The sequence below is a fragment of the Petaurus breviceps genome, unplaced genomic scaffold (assembly GCF_028583685.1).
Source record: "Petaurus breviceps papuanus isolate PSGF00001 unplaced genomic scaffold, PetGlider_PUasm1.0 419, whole genome shotgun sequence".
NCBI lineage: Eukaryota > Metazoa > Chordata > Mammalia > Diprotodontia > Petauridae > Petaurus > Petaurus breviceps.
Window position 1 is genome coordinate 11,324,482 of NW_027186324.1, and position 16,056 is coordinate 11,340,537.

At 36.4% G+C, this 16,056-nt stretch overlaps 1 protein-coding gene across 4 annotated transcripts in view; it reads right to left on the reverse strand.

Annotated features, from left to right (window-relative positions):
- Positions 1–3,909: 3,909 nt before the first annotated feature.
- The window catches only part of SCML2 (Scm polycomb group protein like 2), a 218,216-nt gene continuing 206,069 nt past the window's right edge, over positions 3,910–16,056 (reverse strand). For all 4 annotated transcript variants that reach the window (XM_069100712.1, XM_069100713.1, XM_069100711.1 and 1 more), the window contains exons 12-15: positions 15,474–15,593; positions 14,278–14,556; positions 8,920–9,083; positions 3,910–7,238 (exon numbers count right to left, since the gene is read on the reverse strand). In XM_069100712.1, coding sequence (XP_068956813.1) covers positions 7,113–7,238; positions 8,920–9,083; positions 14,278–14,556; positions 15,474–15,593 — 689 coding nt within the window. In that variant the 3' untranslated portion in view covers positions 3,910–7,112. The remainder of the gene's footprint in view (positions 7,239–8,919; positions 9,084–14,277; positions 14,557–15,473; positions 15,594–16,056) is intronic.

Consider the following 16,056-nt stretch of genomic DNA (forward strand, 5'->3'; position numbering starts at 1 on the left):
ATTACAGATATGCTGATATAATTATGCATCACAAAATACATCATGCTTGCCATATGGGGAAATAAGCTAGAAAATTTATCAAAATACCAAAAGACTGAGTCCCAAAACCATAAAGTGAAAGCCATCAGAGTAGTTATGAAATTGGCACAGGTAGATAAAGTAGAAAGCAACCACATTCTCAAGCCTTTAAAACAGAACAGGCTACCTCAGGCAAAGGTCCTCCTCTCCCCACTCACAGCAACCACCCAGTGTCCCGGAAGAGCGCTCCCGGCAGCTCCGGCCCCTGGCAGTCCTCAGCAGGAGTCCTTAGCAGAAATTCTGGCTGACTCAAAAAGGGCTTCGCGCTGCCGCCGCCTCTGCTGCCGCCGTCGCTGCCACCGCTAGCCACCGCAGGAACTCTAGCTTGGCTTCCACTTCCTCTTGCTCTGCCACTTCCTGCTATGTCAGCAAGTCCAATGGGGCATGGAAGATCTTTAAATCCCATAACCCTTACAGATGCACTCCTTACAACTTTTCAGGATTTACCTTCAGTGGTAGTCTAACAACCCTAAGCAATAGGTCGCTGGCAGCAATTAACACACAAAATTTTGCCATCTCCCAACCTGACCCAGTACTATTTCTGCCCTCACCTCACACTTGGGACAAAATCGACCCTGCAACAAAAAAAGTTAAATTATTTAGGTGGAGACTATTGTTTCTAAATAGGTCATATTCCTCTTCAAGTCAAACACTTGATAATATTTACCTCAAACAGAGTCTGTTGATAAGAATGACAATCTGTCATTAACCTCTAATTTTTTGTACCAGAAAAGCTAATAGTAAAAAGTGAAAAAAAAATCCATCTTGTAAATTAAAGAAATACTTTCAGTTAAGCATTATTCTTAAAAGGACATTTGAAAATGTGAGCTCTGAATGTGACCAGCAGTTCTCTTTAAGCCAGAGAACTGAAAAGCTCAAAACTAGCCATCTCTGGTCTTTATAAATCCATCCAATTATTCACTCACCTGGATGCTTTGCTTTCAATCATAAGAGAGTTCATAGCAACACCGTTCAAGTTAACTCTCTAAGCCAGCTTTTCAAGCTATCATAGCAGCCACAAGGTGTCCAGGAACAGTAAGCCCTGTAAGGGCTTTACTGTAAGTAAATTTTGATCTCTAACTCTAGATGGTGCTAAAAAGCAATAGCTAGCATTAAAACTCTTGGCTAATGCAGCCAGTTGTCCAACCATTCAGGTACCACCCAGGTGAAGTGTATCAGCTATATGCTTCTGAATGTCCAGCTCCGAAAAAGCTTCTTTGCTCTCCTCCTGTGTCTTCAATTCTCTCAGACTCCTCGTCTACGTAGTATGGCTTAAATGAGACCTGCTTTTTCACAATGGTTCTCTTTTACTTGTAAAGTTACAACTCCCTAAACTTTCCCTATTAAATCCATAGTCCCTTCAAAATAATGTCTCAAATGTTTACATTTTTAAAAAATTTAGGTTTATCCTTTTTAGTCATAAAACAATATACAAATTAGCTGACCATCTTGATGCTTTGCAGCTCTGAAATGGTGGGTAGTCTTTGATGCTTTTGAAACTGTGCTAATTTGTTCATAATTCTTTCATTCTTAGTAACTAAGAAATCTTTCTCTTTTTTTTGGTAGAATCAGTTGTTTCCAACAAGCAAGGCATCACTCCACATCCTTTGAAAAATAACAAAAATCTTTTCCTGTGAAAACACTTTTTGAAATCACTTGCTTCATGTCTCTTAAATCATCAGTAACTTTCTACGCATAAGAAAATAAGGTAGATTCCGTTTTTTGGTCCAACTTTGGATTTAAAGACGTAAACTAAAACTGATGAGATGATCTGGAGATCAAGTACTCACAGTGTGCTAAATGCTTGCCTACATTCAAGATTTCAAAATAATTCAATTCTTCAGTTAGCTGGTGATATTTATGGAGCAGCCTTAATCATCTAGACGTGAAAATGAGATTCTAAAAGTCCATGTACTACAGCTAATTCGGGATAGTCCATAGCAGATTAGAAAGGGGGACCGGCAGTAGGGAGTGAAAGGCAGACTAAAGGTAGGCACATGAGAAAGCAACCACACAAAAGGAAAAGACAAAAAGGAGCTCCAAAACTCAAGAGGAACTCAGACTCCGTCTCTGTTCTCTCTCTGTACCTTTTGTGCTGGCTGTCCTCCATTCCTGGAACGTATTTCCTCCTTGCCTCCTGCTCTTAGAGTCTCTGGTTTCCTTCAAAACTTCGCTTAAGTGCCAACCTCTACATAAAACCTTTACTGATGTCCCCAGCTGCTAGTGCATCTTCCCAAAATTCCCTTGTATTCGTTTGTTATAAACACACACACACACGTCCCCAATGGAGGGTAGGGGATTTTTCACTTATCTTTGTATCTTTAGTGCCAGACAGACAAAAGATGCTAGTACATGTTTAGTGATCCAATCTAATCTCCTCATTTTACAGATGGTGAATCCAAAGCCTAGAGAGGATGACTTACTAGCAGTCACACAGGTAACAAACATTAGAGGCAGGAATTTGAATTCAGGTCTTCTGACTCCGAAGCACTGATATGTAGTTGTTGTTTTTTTTTAATTCAAAATTTTTTTTAATTGTTTTTAAAAAGAATGTTTCTATTTCCTGGAAAATCACCATATAAGGAACAATATATTCCTTATACCTGCTTATATAATAATCTGCCTTTTAAGTGTGAAGTTGTTTTATGTATAACGTTTGGTTTCTCCAGTTAAGTATCTTGAGGACAGACATCAGTTCCCACCCCCATCTCCATCCCCCTGCCAGGAATTGCTACACATTGCCTGGTGTACAGTACCCTCTGCATACTGAAAGCATATGACAAATTTTTTTTACTGATATTGCTATGCTATTTAAGTCGGTTTTCAGTGGTGGTCAACTCTTTATAACCCTATTTGGGGTTTTCCTCACAAGGATACTGATGTGGTTTGCCACTTCCTTCTCCAGCTCATTTTACAGATGAGGGAATTGAAGCAAACAGGGTTAAGTGACTTGCCCAGGGTCACACAGCCGGTGAGTGTCTGAGGCTGGATTTGAACTCAGGAGATGAGTCTTCCTGACTCTGTACCTGGTGCTCTATCCACTATGCCACCTAGCTGTCCTACTGATACCACTGATAATGTTTAAATGATAGTGCCAACAAGCAGATGTGGGTCAAGATGTTCTCAAATGCGCAGGGTAGGAGGAGGCAGCACTTTGAGAGTAAGGATGAAGAACTGGAAGTAGTATCTATTCTATCCAAAATCGTTAACTTGTCTGTGATCTAATTATCCTTCAGATAGTTTGTGCAATTCTCTGAATGAGATGTAAAATTTCACAGGAATTATTTTCTTAATCAGTTGGGGCCCATTCAGTGGTGAATACTGCCCTCTGGTGAATTAAGAAACTTAACTAAATTAGAACAAATGCTGGAATCTTTTGAGCTTTTATGTTCTTAATCCTTATTTCTGATTCTGGCCTAGTTTAGAGGAAGGAAATATAAAAAGATACACAACCAAATGTGTGCTTTCAGAAGAATTACAGGTGTATGATACATTATTTTGAAATGAGTTAACTTGGTAAAACCTGTGGTTTTTAGTTAATTATTTATTGAACTTATTACTTGTTCAATAAACTTACTTATTTACTTGCCATGGCAAGTACAAAATTCATAGGGAATTCTTTAATTTGTTAATTCTAAAAACAACATGTTTGGAAACTTGCAAAAATCCTGTAAATGAACTGGGCTTCACTTACACAAGTGTAAGTATAATGAAATCATTGCTTCTAAATAGATTGTTTTTTTCACTTCAGACATCAGAGGTTTCTTGTAATAAAAACTTAGCAATTTCTGCCTGAAAATTAAATAGCTGAATGAATAAGTATCAAAACCATTAAAACATGAAACACAAACTTTATTAATTTTTCTATAGAACATCCCTGTTGGAAATACATTTAAAATATATTCTTTTATACTCAGATGTCATGCTATAATACAGTGTGAAATAATGGTAATGGAAAAAGCAAAAGTGATTTATTTTATACATTCATAAACAAAAGAAGCGGCACAATCTGAAGAAACAAGGAAATAAATGCAAATTTTCTAGTAAAGTAACACTTATTTGTACAATAACATAATGACCTCAGTCCTTCTTGGAAGAAGTAAACAGCTTACTATGATGTGAATTAAGTCTTCCCGATCACTATAGTAGCATGTTCAGTAAATTTCTGATCCATTCTCCAACACTAATCACCTGGTACAGGATGTTTTAGTCAACCCACTTTAAATAGGTACAGTTGAGGTTTAACAAAAAATATGGAAGTTAATGTTGTTAACTTGTAATATGTTTGCAAATTTAAAAAAAAATATGACATTCTGTTGCTACTGGTATCTTAAGTAGTCAAATGAGACTATGCACAATGTGAAGTCAGAGCTTATGATCATCCTGACACCTACTAAAAAGAAATCTTCCATGTGGCCAAAGAAATTCTTTAATAGGATCAAAAAGCTATCAGGTTCTTATGTCTAAAGAAGACAAAGAAAAATGACATAATGAAATAAACTTAATCAAGAAACTTGGAAAATAGCTAGTGGTCTAAAAAGCTATCCAGGATGCCCATTTGATAGCTGACAGGAGGTTTGCAAGCAAGAAGTAGAAAACTTGTGCTGATGTGAGGTAAGGTGGATTGAGATACGACAATCACAAGCAAGGCAGGCAAAAGCGACATCGTGAGGACAAGACAAAGCAAAATTTCCAGCAATTTGATAAAAGCAAGGAATGATGGTGAAAAAAATTGGAGCAAAACCATAAGGGAGAAGATACAGTCACTCTAGAAGACTGAGCTTCGTCACATATAAACCACAATCCTCTCTGTCTGTCATCAGGATAGCTTACACATCTATCTCATAGTGGGGTGAATGTTACCAACTGTCCCAGGTGATGAAACTTAAACAACTCCCTAATGCACAACAAGTTATAGCTGCAAAGCAGTAAAGGTCCCTCCATGCAACTCAGTGAAATATTATGGTTGGTATTATGGACTTCTCAATTCCACTTGCACAGATGGAGAGCAACATTGCCTACAGCACCATTTTTTGAGACTGAGACAATCCATGTAATTTCCTAAATGGTACCCATGTGCCTGAGTTTGCCCTAATTTTTAAAAAATCAATTCTATGGAAAATGCAGAGATATAACCTTTTTAGTGGGGGTACTTATTTTACTAATTTATAAAATCAATTTATACATTAATGCAATGTGATATGCACAAATCAACAATGCCTGAAGTTTTGATAACAAAATTGACAAATTTTCTAATCAGAAAAATATACTATACTTTAAAAAATACTTTGTGTCTCTGATCAAATATATATACTGTACAATTTACAGGTTGGTTGATGCAACATAACTCAAATGATGCAACTATAGTAAAAATAATTGTCCAAACATTATTGGCTAAATTAAAATTACATGGCAGTCATTTAAAATGTGAATGTTTGAACATCTAACACTGTATTAACTATATGATACTGCAATATTTATTCAATATCCTGAAGCTTTTTTAACTAAAGCATTCTTAAAAAAGAAATTTGCAAAAATACCAATTTTGACAAGAAATCTGTTATAAAAAATGTAATAAACATTATAAAAATTATCTTTTAATATCACATTTTCCCCAGAAAATAGAGACCCTAGTACATAGTACATTTGGTTTTCTACACAGAAAATATACCTGCTTGTCCCTGATGTAACTGTTATTGGCAGTGACAACAAACAGCTTATACTATTTACCAAACAAATCAGAGTTTATATAAAGAGCACCAAACTTCATGTAAAGCAATTAAGATGCTATACATATAGCACCACTTCTTTAGGAAAAACAATCTTTAAATTAAAACCAAAAGAGGGGCAAATAGTATGATAAATGTATTCCAGGATACAAATGGTTTGGAATTAGATGCTACATGAACTGATTTTGCATAGGGCAGGGAATTTCCTTTTATGAAAACTAATCTAATTGTTTCTTATAGCCTTGGAAGATAAGTGGAGAGTAGCTAATAATGGCAAATGATGCAAAATTTTTTCCCAAAATAATAAAAATAAAACTACATAGTTTATTATTACCACTGTGGTAGTACAGTGTGCCATTTTAAACCATAAGAAACAAAGATTTACTTGCATGTACCTACAAATATATGGATAAAATAAAAATATGGTACAGTATATGCAAAATATATATACATGTATGTGTGTGTATATATATGTATATATATATTTAAAATCAGACAAGACATACATATATCTGTGTACATGGGTATAAGAGATGAATACATATTTCCATTCTCAAGCTAAGCAAAAAGATGGAATGTTTTAAAACAGAAGGTGTATCATTTATAAGGAATTTTAGACTTTTCATCTCTGAACAGTTGACTATTAAAGTGGTAAAAGAAAACCTTTCCAAGTAATATAAATATTGTCTGGATAAAATGACAATTGTATTTCTCTCAAGAATAACCATACTTCAAAAAAGCTTACATATGTTTAAAAAACAAAAGAGAACACAATTCACATGTTTATTCCCTTTCTGAAAATCATTAAAAGCATAACCAAATTGAACACTGGAGCTTTAGAAAATGATGATCAAGAAAGAGATGAAATTCACATCTGCATCTTTAAATTCTATGGTAAACCTTCTGTAGCCACAATTATCAAAGTTAACAAACCCCTGAAATCTTGTTTTGTTTTAAATCCTTTGGGATTCAGCCATTTTGGTTATCAATGTTAAGATCAGTTAAAGTTAATGCATACTTGCATATTCCCTATTATCAACTATTATATTTATCAAAGTATTCTAAAAAAATAAATCCCAAATAACCTCTAGCAAAAGTTAGTTAAATGCTCATCCCTTGAATGAATTTTGAAATGCTACAATAGAATGACTTCCTGAAAATAGTAGAAATATCACATTTTAAGAGATATCTTCTGCAAACTGAGAACTAGATACCATAGCAAAAATTTTTAAATAAAAATGGTATCTGTAAACCTGAGAAATCTGTCCCACCAGAAAATGCAATAATCCTTGCGTCTTTCATTGGCTAATACTTCCCTTGTTTGAGTCTTTCAATGTGGTAGCAGAGCTTTAATGCTGGTCCCAACTTTAGTCCCATGTACCTCATTATCATATCACTCCTCAATAACAGAAGTGCTTTCCCATCAATTTCCTACAGAGGAAAGGAAAAAAGAGAAATATATTTTAACATTACTGTAAATATGAATAAAGTATCTTCACTTATATTAAAAATGCTAAACAGATGGGAAATTTATATTCCTAAAAAATAGTCTCAGAAGAATCTATTTAGTAAGAATTATTATTAAAAGACAAGAATGTTATAGTAATAAGTGGTCTTTCACTGTCTGCATTATCTTAATACCTAAAAGATGTATGATTTCATCACAATCTGTGACTTACTAAGCCTGAGGGACATAAATGTCAAACAACAAATTTGAACCCACATTCCTGACTCTTAAATATTGCCTCTACAATCTGTAAATTCAGTTTATAAAATTTTTTAATAAGGAAATTTGATAGTATATATTTACTAAGAAACAATATCAGAGAACAGAAATAAAGCATAATTTTCCATTCTGTTATTCCAAGAAAACCTGGATACCTGTGGGATGCCACTGCACTGGTAAAGGCACTAGAGGGCTAGTGACAACAGTGAGGTCCAATCCTTTCCTACCACTTAATCAGCTATATGACCAGAGCAATTTACAACTATTATAAGTTTTCATTTTCTAACCTGTAAAATAAGTAAAAATACTTATATAAAAAGACAAGTTATTAAAAGATTAAATGGAGCTAATGTATATGAAAGAAATGTTAGAAATTATTATTACACAATATAGCAATCATATAGGTAAACAGCAGCACGTATAAGCTCAATCTCAAATGTTTACTCACTTGCTCAGAAAATGAAAGAGCATCATAATGCAGAGTCCAACATTAATGCCATCAATGTAAAAGCTCTATGAAATTGATTTACTTAAGGTGAATATTATAGAATTCTCTAAAGGAATAAATGCTAAAAACTAGCCCTGAATTTTCTTAGTTAAAATATTAAGAATTCAGTAAACATTAGATCGCTCTCTTCAATGGTTTAGAATAAATTACTAGCTAAGCCCCTTGGCTTCTTTGAGTCTCAAAGCACCTCCCTGGCCCTACTTTAAGTTCCAGAGAAGCTGCTGATGGACCTCAGTGGAGAATTTTTATACAGAACATTCCTTGCTTGTACAGATGCAATCACTGGTCCAGATCAAACCTCCAGCCTCTCTCTCTTTCCAAAGTAAAACAAGCAGAAACAAAGTGCAAGGCACTGACTGGGCTACACACTGGAGATACAAAGACAAAAACTAAAACAAAAATCCAACCATTTCAGTGGAAGAACACAAAAGCAAGCGTCAGGTCATTTCAGAAGGTAAAAGATAACCGTCAGGCGACTCTGAGAAGGCACAGCACCTTCCAGGAAACGTCAGAGTGACAGCATCTGTACCCCAAAACTTCACTAATTATGTGCTTCAGCAGGTGATTCAACAGGCATCTAAGCACTTCTAGGTGTACAAAGCATCATGAAAAGAAGATACTCTATTATTACTTGTCTATTTGTAGCATCTTTTTCCTACTGCTGATGACGTAGAGGGGACAAAAAGAAGACATTCTCAAATAATTGTCAAGTCTTTATTTTTTTATGTACATATTTATAGAAATCCAGTCATTTGAAGGGTCCTGTGCTATCAATGTGAATCAACATTTAATTGCAGTAACTGTGGACTCATCATGTGAAGCAGTTTGACAAGGTCATTATACGGAAAAAGGCCCCCCCCCAAAAAAAGGTGCCCTACATGTCTCCTGAAGAGCTCTGCATGTGGTCCTAACGCCTGAGGGTCAGCTTCTTTCACAAATCGCATCACTTCATCTACAGACCAGCTCGAGGGGTCTTTACTGGATCCTCTTGAAGATTCCCGTTTTAGTGCACTCAGATCTGGTCCACTTGTTGAACTTGCAGCTTCAATTAAAAAAAAAATAAGAGTGAAAACAGAACATTTACTTATTGGGAATGTATTTGTTCTAATTTGGATGAAAGAGAAGTTAAAATTTATTAAATGTGTTGGCTTTAGCATTCATCTTGAAATAATTAACTGGAAAGTAAAGCTTTGCCTTTGGGTACCTTCAAATAATCAGCACCATGGTCACCCAAAAAGTTTTAGAAAGAAACTGAGGGGGCGGTTAGGTGGCTCAGTGAATAGAGCATAGGGAATAGGCCCCAGAGTCAGGAGGACCTGAGTTTAAATCCGAACTCAGACACTTAACACTTACTAGCTGTGTGACCTTGGGCAAGCCACTTAACCCCAACTGCCCTGCCCTCCCCCCTCAAAAAAGCAAAAAAAAAGAAAAGAAACAGAAACAGCTGAACAAAGGACGTATGAAGATGTGCACTCAAAAGAGACCTCTTCGAGACTTAGATAAACTGATGCTGAGGGAGAGGAGCAGACGCGGGAGAACACTGCACACAATTACAGACACACTGTATCTGTGATGACTGACTTCGATCGCCTGGGCTCCCCTCAGCAGTGCAAGGCTATAAGAAGACTCCAAAGACTCCCGATGGAGAGGGCTGTCCACATCCAGAGAAAGAGATGCAGAGTCTGAATGAAGACTGAAGCAAACTACTCGCTCTCTCTCTTTTTTGTTTTGTTTTGTCCCTTCTTTCTCATTGTTCACTCCACTGGTTATAATCCTTTATAACTTGACTAATGTTTAACATGAAGGTATTTGCAGAACTCATATCAGATTGCGTGACGCCATAGGGGAAAGGGGAAGAAAATTGAGCTGAATGTGGTAAACTAAAAGTAAATAAACTAAATTAAAAAAAAAACATACCTCTTCAGAAGAGAAAAGGCTTTATTCTACTTTAAAAGATGTTAAATAAGTTATACTATCAAAAGTAAGCAGACTAAGGAGACTATGGCTAGCCCAGGTCACAAGAATTTCAGTAAAATATTTATTTTAGGACACAGATTAGGTTAGATAAAATTTATACTTAACTCACTCACCTATCATTTCTTGAGAACTAAGGACCTTTCCCTGCGTAGCCTACAGAAGTGCAGCTGAAGTCTAACAAAAAAAGTCTAATTATGATTTAACCTCTCTGAAGTGCTAGTCATTTAGTGTGGATTTCTAAAGTTTCTTTCTTTCTAGAAATATGAATTTTCTGGGAAACAGACATCCTTGTTAGCCACCTCTAATTGTCAGAGACAAATTTAATTTTGTCTTTTAAGTTTTCTCTTCCAAAAGTATGTTGAAAATGCAAATGATGACAACAAAATAAAACTTAGGAAGCAGAGAAAAGCCGGGCAATTTTGAAAATTATGCATGGTATTTATTATACAATTTTCCCAAAAAAGTAAACAGCATGAAAATGGAAATTCACGGTTTTATACTGTATCTTTTTATGTTGTGAATAATGGAAATTGCTTTTTTTGTTGTTTTTCTATATTTAAGTTCAAAATGAATAAAATGTTAAAAAAATTATACATATGAAATCTTGCAAAAAAAAATGCTTCCAGATTAGCTGTTGCAAAAAAAAAAGCTAAAAATGTCATACTTTAAAAAATGCAAAAAGTCTGCCTATTTGTTTGACTTAAATCTTCACGTCAATTTCTGCTTTGAGATGATGTGAGATTTACTCACTGATTGATCTGACTGGGAGTAGCCGTGTTAAGCCACTTGCTGTGTCAAACTTGGACTAACACCTCAAATTCTCTGGACCGTTTTTACCTCACGTATAAAATGCTGAGGTTCAACTCTATCTCTAAGATTCCTTCCTCCTCTAAAACCTATGACTCACCCAACCAAGTCTGCAATCTCAGAGTCAGCCTTGACTTCTCAACCCTTCCTTTTCCCTGTCTCCAACCAGCTGCCAATTCTTGTCAATTACACCTCCACACCGGCTTTTCCTTCCCTCTCCTTGTCCCCGCTCACAAGATCACCATCCCACTTTACCTCCTCATCACCTTTCACCTGCACTGTTTCCCCAGATTCCTAACTGATGTCCCTGACCCAAACCTCTCCCCTCGCCAATCCACCGTCCACCCAGCTGCCAGCACAGGTGTGACTGTCGTGATCACGCTCTGTAGACTCCAAGGGGCTCCCTACTACCTCTAACAATCAAATACAAACTTCCCTTTTTGACATTTAAAGTCATTCACAACACAGCTCTAGTTTAGCTTTCTAGTATTACTGAGCATTTTGCCTTGGCTTTTCAGTCCAGCCAAAAAAGGACTTCTCATAGTTCCTTACACACCACATTCCATCCTTCTGTTTCCTTCCATGCCTCTGCACATACTGATGCTTCCTGGAAAGCCTTTTTTTCTCCTTACCTCCCCTTCTGGGATTCCCTGGTTACCATCAGAGCTCAGCTCACATACCTTGAACTTATAGTGATTCTCCCACAAATGACTTTATATTTATATATGTGTTCATGAACAAAGCATCGCAGGATCACAGCTATAGGGCCATCAAGTTCAAGCACCTCATTTAACAGATAATGTAACTGAGACTAAGGGAAGTTAAGGGATTTGCCCCAAGGTCACACACAGTGAGCAGTAAGCATCAGAGGCCACACTTCAGTCTGGATCCTCTGTGCCTCCAAAAACAAAGCTCTTTCCATTGTACAATGCTGCCTTCCTGTTGTGCTGTCCTTCCTGACAGCATGTAGGTGATACTTCTGCAGAAATAAAGAGAGATGTGAATAAATGAAGAAATATTCATTGCTTGTTGTTACAGGACTATGCTAATAACAAAAATGAAGACAGCAGTATCTAAATCAATTCACAGATTCAGCACCACGCCGATCAAATTTATCAAATGATTACCTAATACGATCTAGGAAAAAAATCACAAAATTAATCTGGAAGTATAAAACATAAACAATCTTAAGGGGAATAATGAAAAAAAGTGGAAAATAAGGAAGCCTAGCTGCTTCAGATCTCAAAATATACTAAAAAGCAAAAATCATCAAAAAAATACCTTTTGGCATTAGTTAAAAAAAGAAAAGTTGATCAGTAGAATAGATGAGATATACATATAGAAAGAAGCATACTGTCTGAACCCCAAGATTCCCAACTAGTTGGATAAGCCCTTACTAAAATCGATCCAAAATCCATCATTCCTTTTTGAATCACCTGCCTACCATCAGAAGTGGCAAAGAAATTTTTTTTTAAACTGAAGATCTTAAAAGCGGGGGGGGGGGGGCATTTCTGTCAGTACATCAAAACCCTTGGCAACTTTTTCTAGGTTCCTTCTGGTGGCATCATTTATCCCCAAATGACCCCACCACAAGTAGGTGGTGGCTCCTAAGTGTGACTAGTCTCACGTGTTCTTTGTCAGATAGGAGGTTTGTAACAGCGAGGTAATAATCACGTTTGGAGGATCCCCCAACTACAATCAATGTTATCTTCTTCCTTGTTTCTCCATTATTGGATAACTGGACAAGAACATGGAATGGCACCTGTGGATCTACGCCCCCATTCTTTAGACCAAGATAAGCTCCCTTCCTCCTGTGACTTCCCTCTTTTAACAGGAAAAATCTAAAATCTCTTCTTAGTTCCCCATGTTCAGTGGTCCTTCTTCCCTTCCTTCCGTCTCACGTTCTTGTGCATACATAAGTATTATCTGAAGAAACACCAGGCTAAAACTGTTTCCATAATGACCTTACTAAAAAAAGAAGAGTTTGAGCTTTAAGCATCATTACTCCATGGTAATATCATTGCCTTCAGCTGTTCAATAAAGATTAGGTTCAAGAGACCTGAAATATGGAAGAGAAAAGACATAAAGCAGCAAAGTAATAATATGTATGTACATTTAAGTGATAATGAAACAATACAAACAACAATTAGGGAGATTTGGGATGAAGCAGATTAAGAACCCCTAACCACAGAAGCTTTTGTGAAAGGAGAGGCTGGCATGGGAGAGTTTGGAGAGTACTGCGGCCCTCCAAAAACTATTTTATGTTGATAATGACAAACTATGAGATACATGAATTGGGTGGATTAGTTTCATCCATCTTTAGTCAAATCATGCCTTTCCCATATCTGACCCCTTTTTTCTTTCCATATACCTAGCCCTTATAACCTTTCACTAAGTTAATTTCCACAGTCTCCTAATTAGTTTTCCTGACTAAAGACTCCAGAGTTTATCTCCATAAAGCTGCCCAAGAGATTTTCTTTAAGGACTAATCTGACCATGTAACTCCCATACCCAACAAAGTCCACTGCCTCCCAGCCGCTCTTAGGATCTAATGTAAATACCTCTATTTAGCTTTTAAAGCCCTTCACAGCCTAGGCTCAATGCACCTTTCCAGCTTTGTTTCCCCCTCTCTGTTGATGGCCAGTCACGGCTCTCCCATATATTGTCTATGCCTGGATTGTACCCCTCAATTCGCCTCACAGGATCTGGCTTTTCCTTCAAAGATATAGCTCAAGCACCATCTTTTACATGAAACCTTTCCTGATTCCCCTACTCTGGGCCCTCTACTCCTAATAACCTTATATCTATTTGCATTTTTCTTTATATATTTTTTCTGTATATACTTACTTATAGCACTGGTTTCCCCAATAAAATATAAGCTCCTAGGGAGTAGGGTCTATCAAATTTTTTGTATTTGTATCCACAGAACCCACCACATAGTAGGTGTTTAATAAATGTTTACTGATGGAATGATTTTGAAACTCTATTTGTGGGTGGCTAGGTGGCGCAGTGAATAGAGCACCAGCCCTGGAGTCAGGAGGCCCTGAGTTCAAATCTGGCCTCAGACACTTGACACACTTAATAGCCGTGCAACCTTGGGCAAATCACTTAACCCCAATTGCCCTCCAAAAAGCAAAAAACAAAACAAAAAAAAAAATATTTGTGAACAGAGGAAGAACTCATAAAAGTCTTCAAAAGTAACAAGACAATATAGATTTTATATATATATATATATAAAACCAATCATCTAAACTATACCTTCAGCATATTGGGGTTTTTTTTGGACTTGGCTAACAGAAATTTGTTTTGCATGACTATAGATATTTATAATGGGTTTTGGTTTTATTATCTACTCTCTGGGTAAGGAAGGGAAAGGAAGTAAGAAGAGAATCAAAAACTGAAAATAAAATTAAAAACTGAATTTCAAAATAAATAAACAATACAGAACATACCTTCAATTCTCCGTTGCTGTCGGCTCCTGTTGCCTTCACAATAATGACTCCCAGCAGGGTTCAGCGACAGTTTGTGTAGGACTGGCACTGAGTTTGAGGTAATAGTTACTGACTGAAGAGAATTTCTATAATATGCAGTACTCGCTGAGGTACGACAGTTTATGGGATTTCTACAGGCAGGGCTTGAAGGGTTTCCTGAATTTAATGATGAATCCATGGATTGTTCAGCAAATCTATGCTCTTTTGGCATGCCATTTTCTTCAGCTGGCAATATTTCTGCTATAGTCAAGAACAAACACAGAGAGTTATTATTTGGTATTTACTCAATGGACTTACATATCATATGTAATTTCTTTACAAAAAAAAAAGATTTTCCACTCACAAGCAATAAGCTTATTTATTTTAAGCAATAAGAGGCTATGTGTAAAGTGGATGGGGACCCAGCTTTAAAATTGGGAAGAACTGGGTCATGGGTCAAAGTCTCATGTATGGGATATAACTGGCAGTAGGACCTATATAAGTCACTCACCTCTAATTAGTACTAGTAGAGAGGGCTTCCTCCTGGCAGTTCTCTATATCCATGAAATCTAGTCCCAGCACCCTCAAAATTTAATTAATATTTAATGTAACAAATCTCAACTGCAACAAATGAGGACTGCCTTTGGAGTTTTATGTAACAAGATGTAGCCTAGCATCAAATTTTATCATCACAAATTTATAATGTCCTACATTATCCAGAGGCAGAGCTATTTGCATTTCTTGCCACAAAAAATGAAAATAATTACATTTAATTAAAAAAAACCAAAGTATATTGCCTATTTAATAGGATATCCTGCAAATAATTATTACTACAAAACATATTGCATTTTTACCAAAATAAGAGTCTGTCTACTTGGTACCAAAAAAAAAAAGAAAGAAAAATCAACCACCTGAGAGTTAAAACTTTCAGTACACTGGAAAGGGAAGATTTCAGCAAGGAAAAAGCTAACAGGCAGACCCACCAGCCAGAAAGTATACTTCTGCACACATATCCCATTAGGAAAGCACAGCTGTGCAAAGGAGACAATGAAGAAAAAAGTGGTCTATAAGAAGACTCTCATTGTCAAACTGGCTTTGGTAGTAATCTAGAATCACATATTCTGAGACTTTCATATTCAGAATACTTGCATTCTCTGGGAGGCATAAATTGTAGTTACCTTCTGATGCATGCACTGAAAGTTCTGTTCTAGGAAGCTTAGGTGAGAGAGGGGCACCATAGGGTGGAGACTCCTGAGAATATCTGTTAGTATTCCTATTTTCTGATATTTCTTCTTTTGCTGTTTAGAAAAAAAAGTTTGTTATAAGTAGTTAAGTCTAAGCATTTTTTACATCGTTATGAAACTCACTTATATTCATTTGTTATATAAGTGCTAAAGATTTACTCATAAGTCAAATATTTGGTTGTTCACTCAGACTATTTCTATGGCACATTCCATCAACATCTAACACCAGAAGCCTATCGAGCTTTCCAGAAGCTAATTATCCAGTGATGCCAGGCCAAATTATTTAGTCACACTCTAAATTAGTCTACAGCTATGAGTCTCAGAAGCTACTTCAATACATTATGCTCCAGTCAAATTCTACCAAAGAACTGTCCTTTGTTTTACGGGGAGGAGCTGTGAAGAAAGAATGGGAATTTCACTTGAGTCCTAGCCTTAAAATGAATTAGTGGCAGGGTGGGCTTTACCTCCCACATCCTTTAAAGAGCTTGCTCTACAAACCCTTACAAGTTAGCAAGCA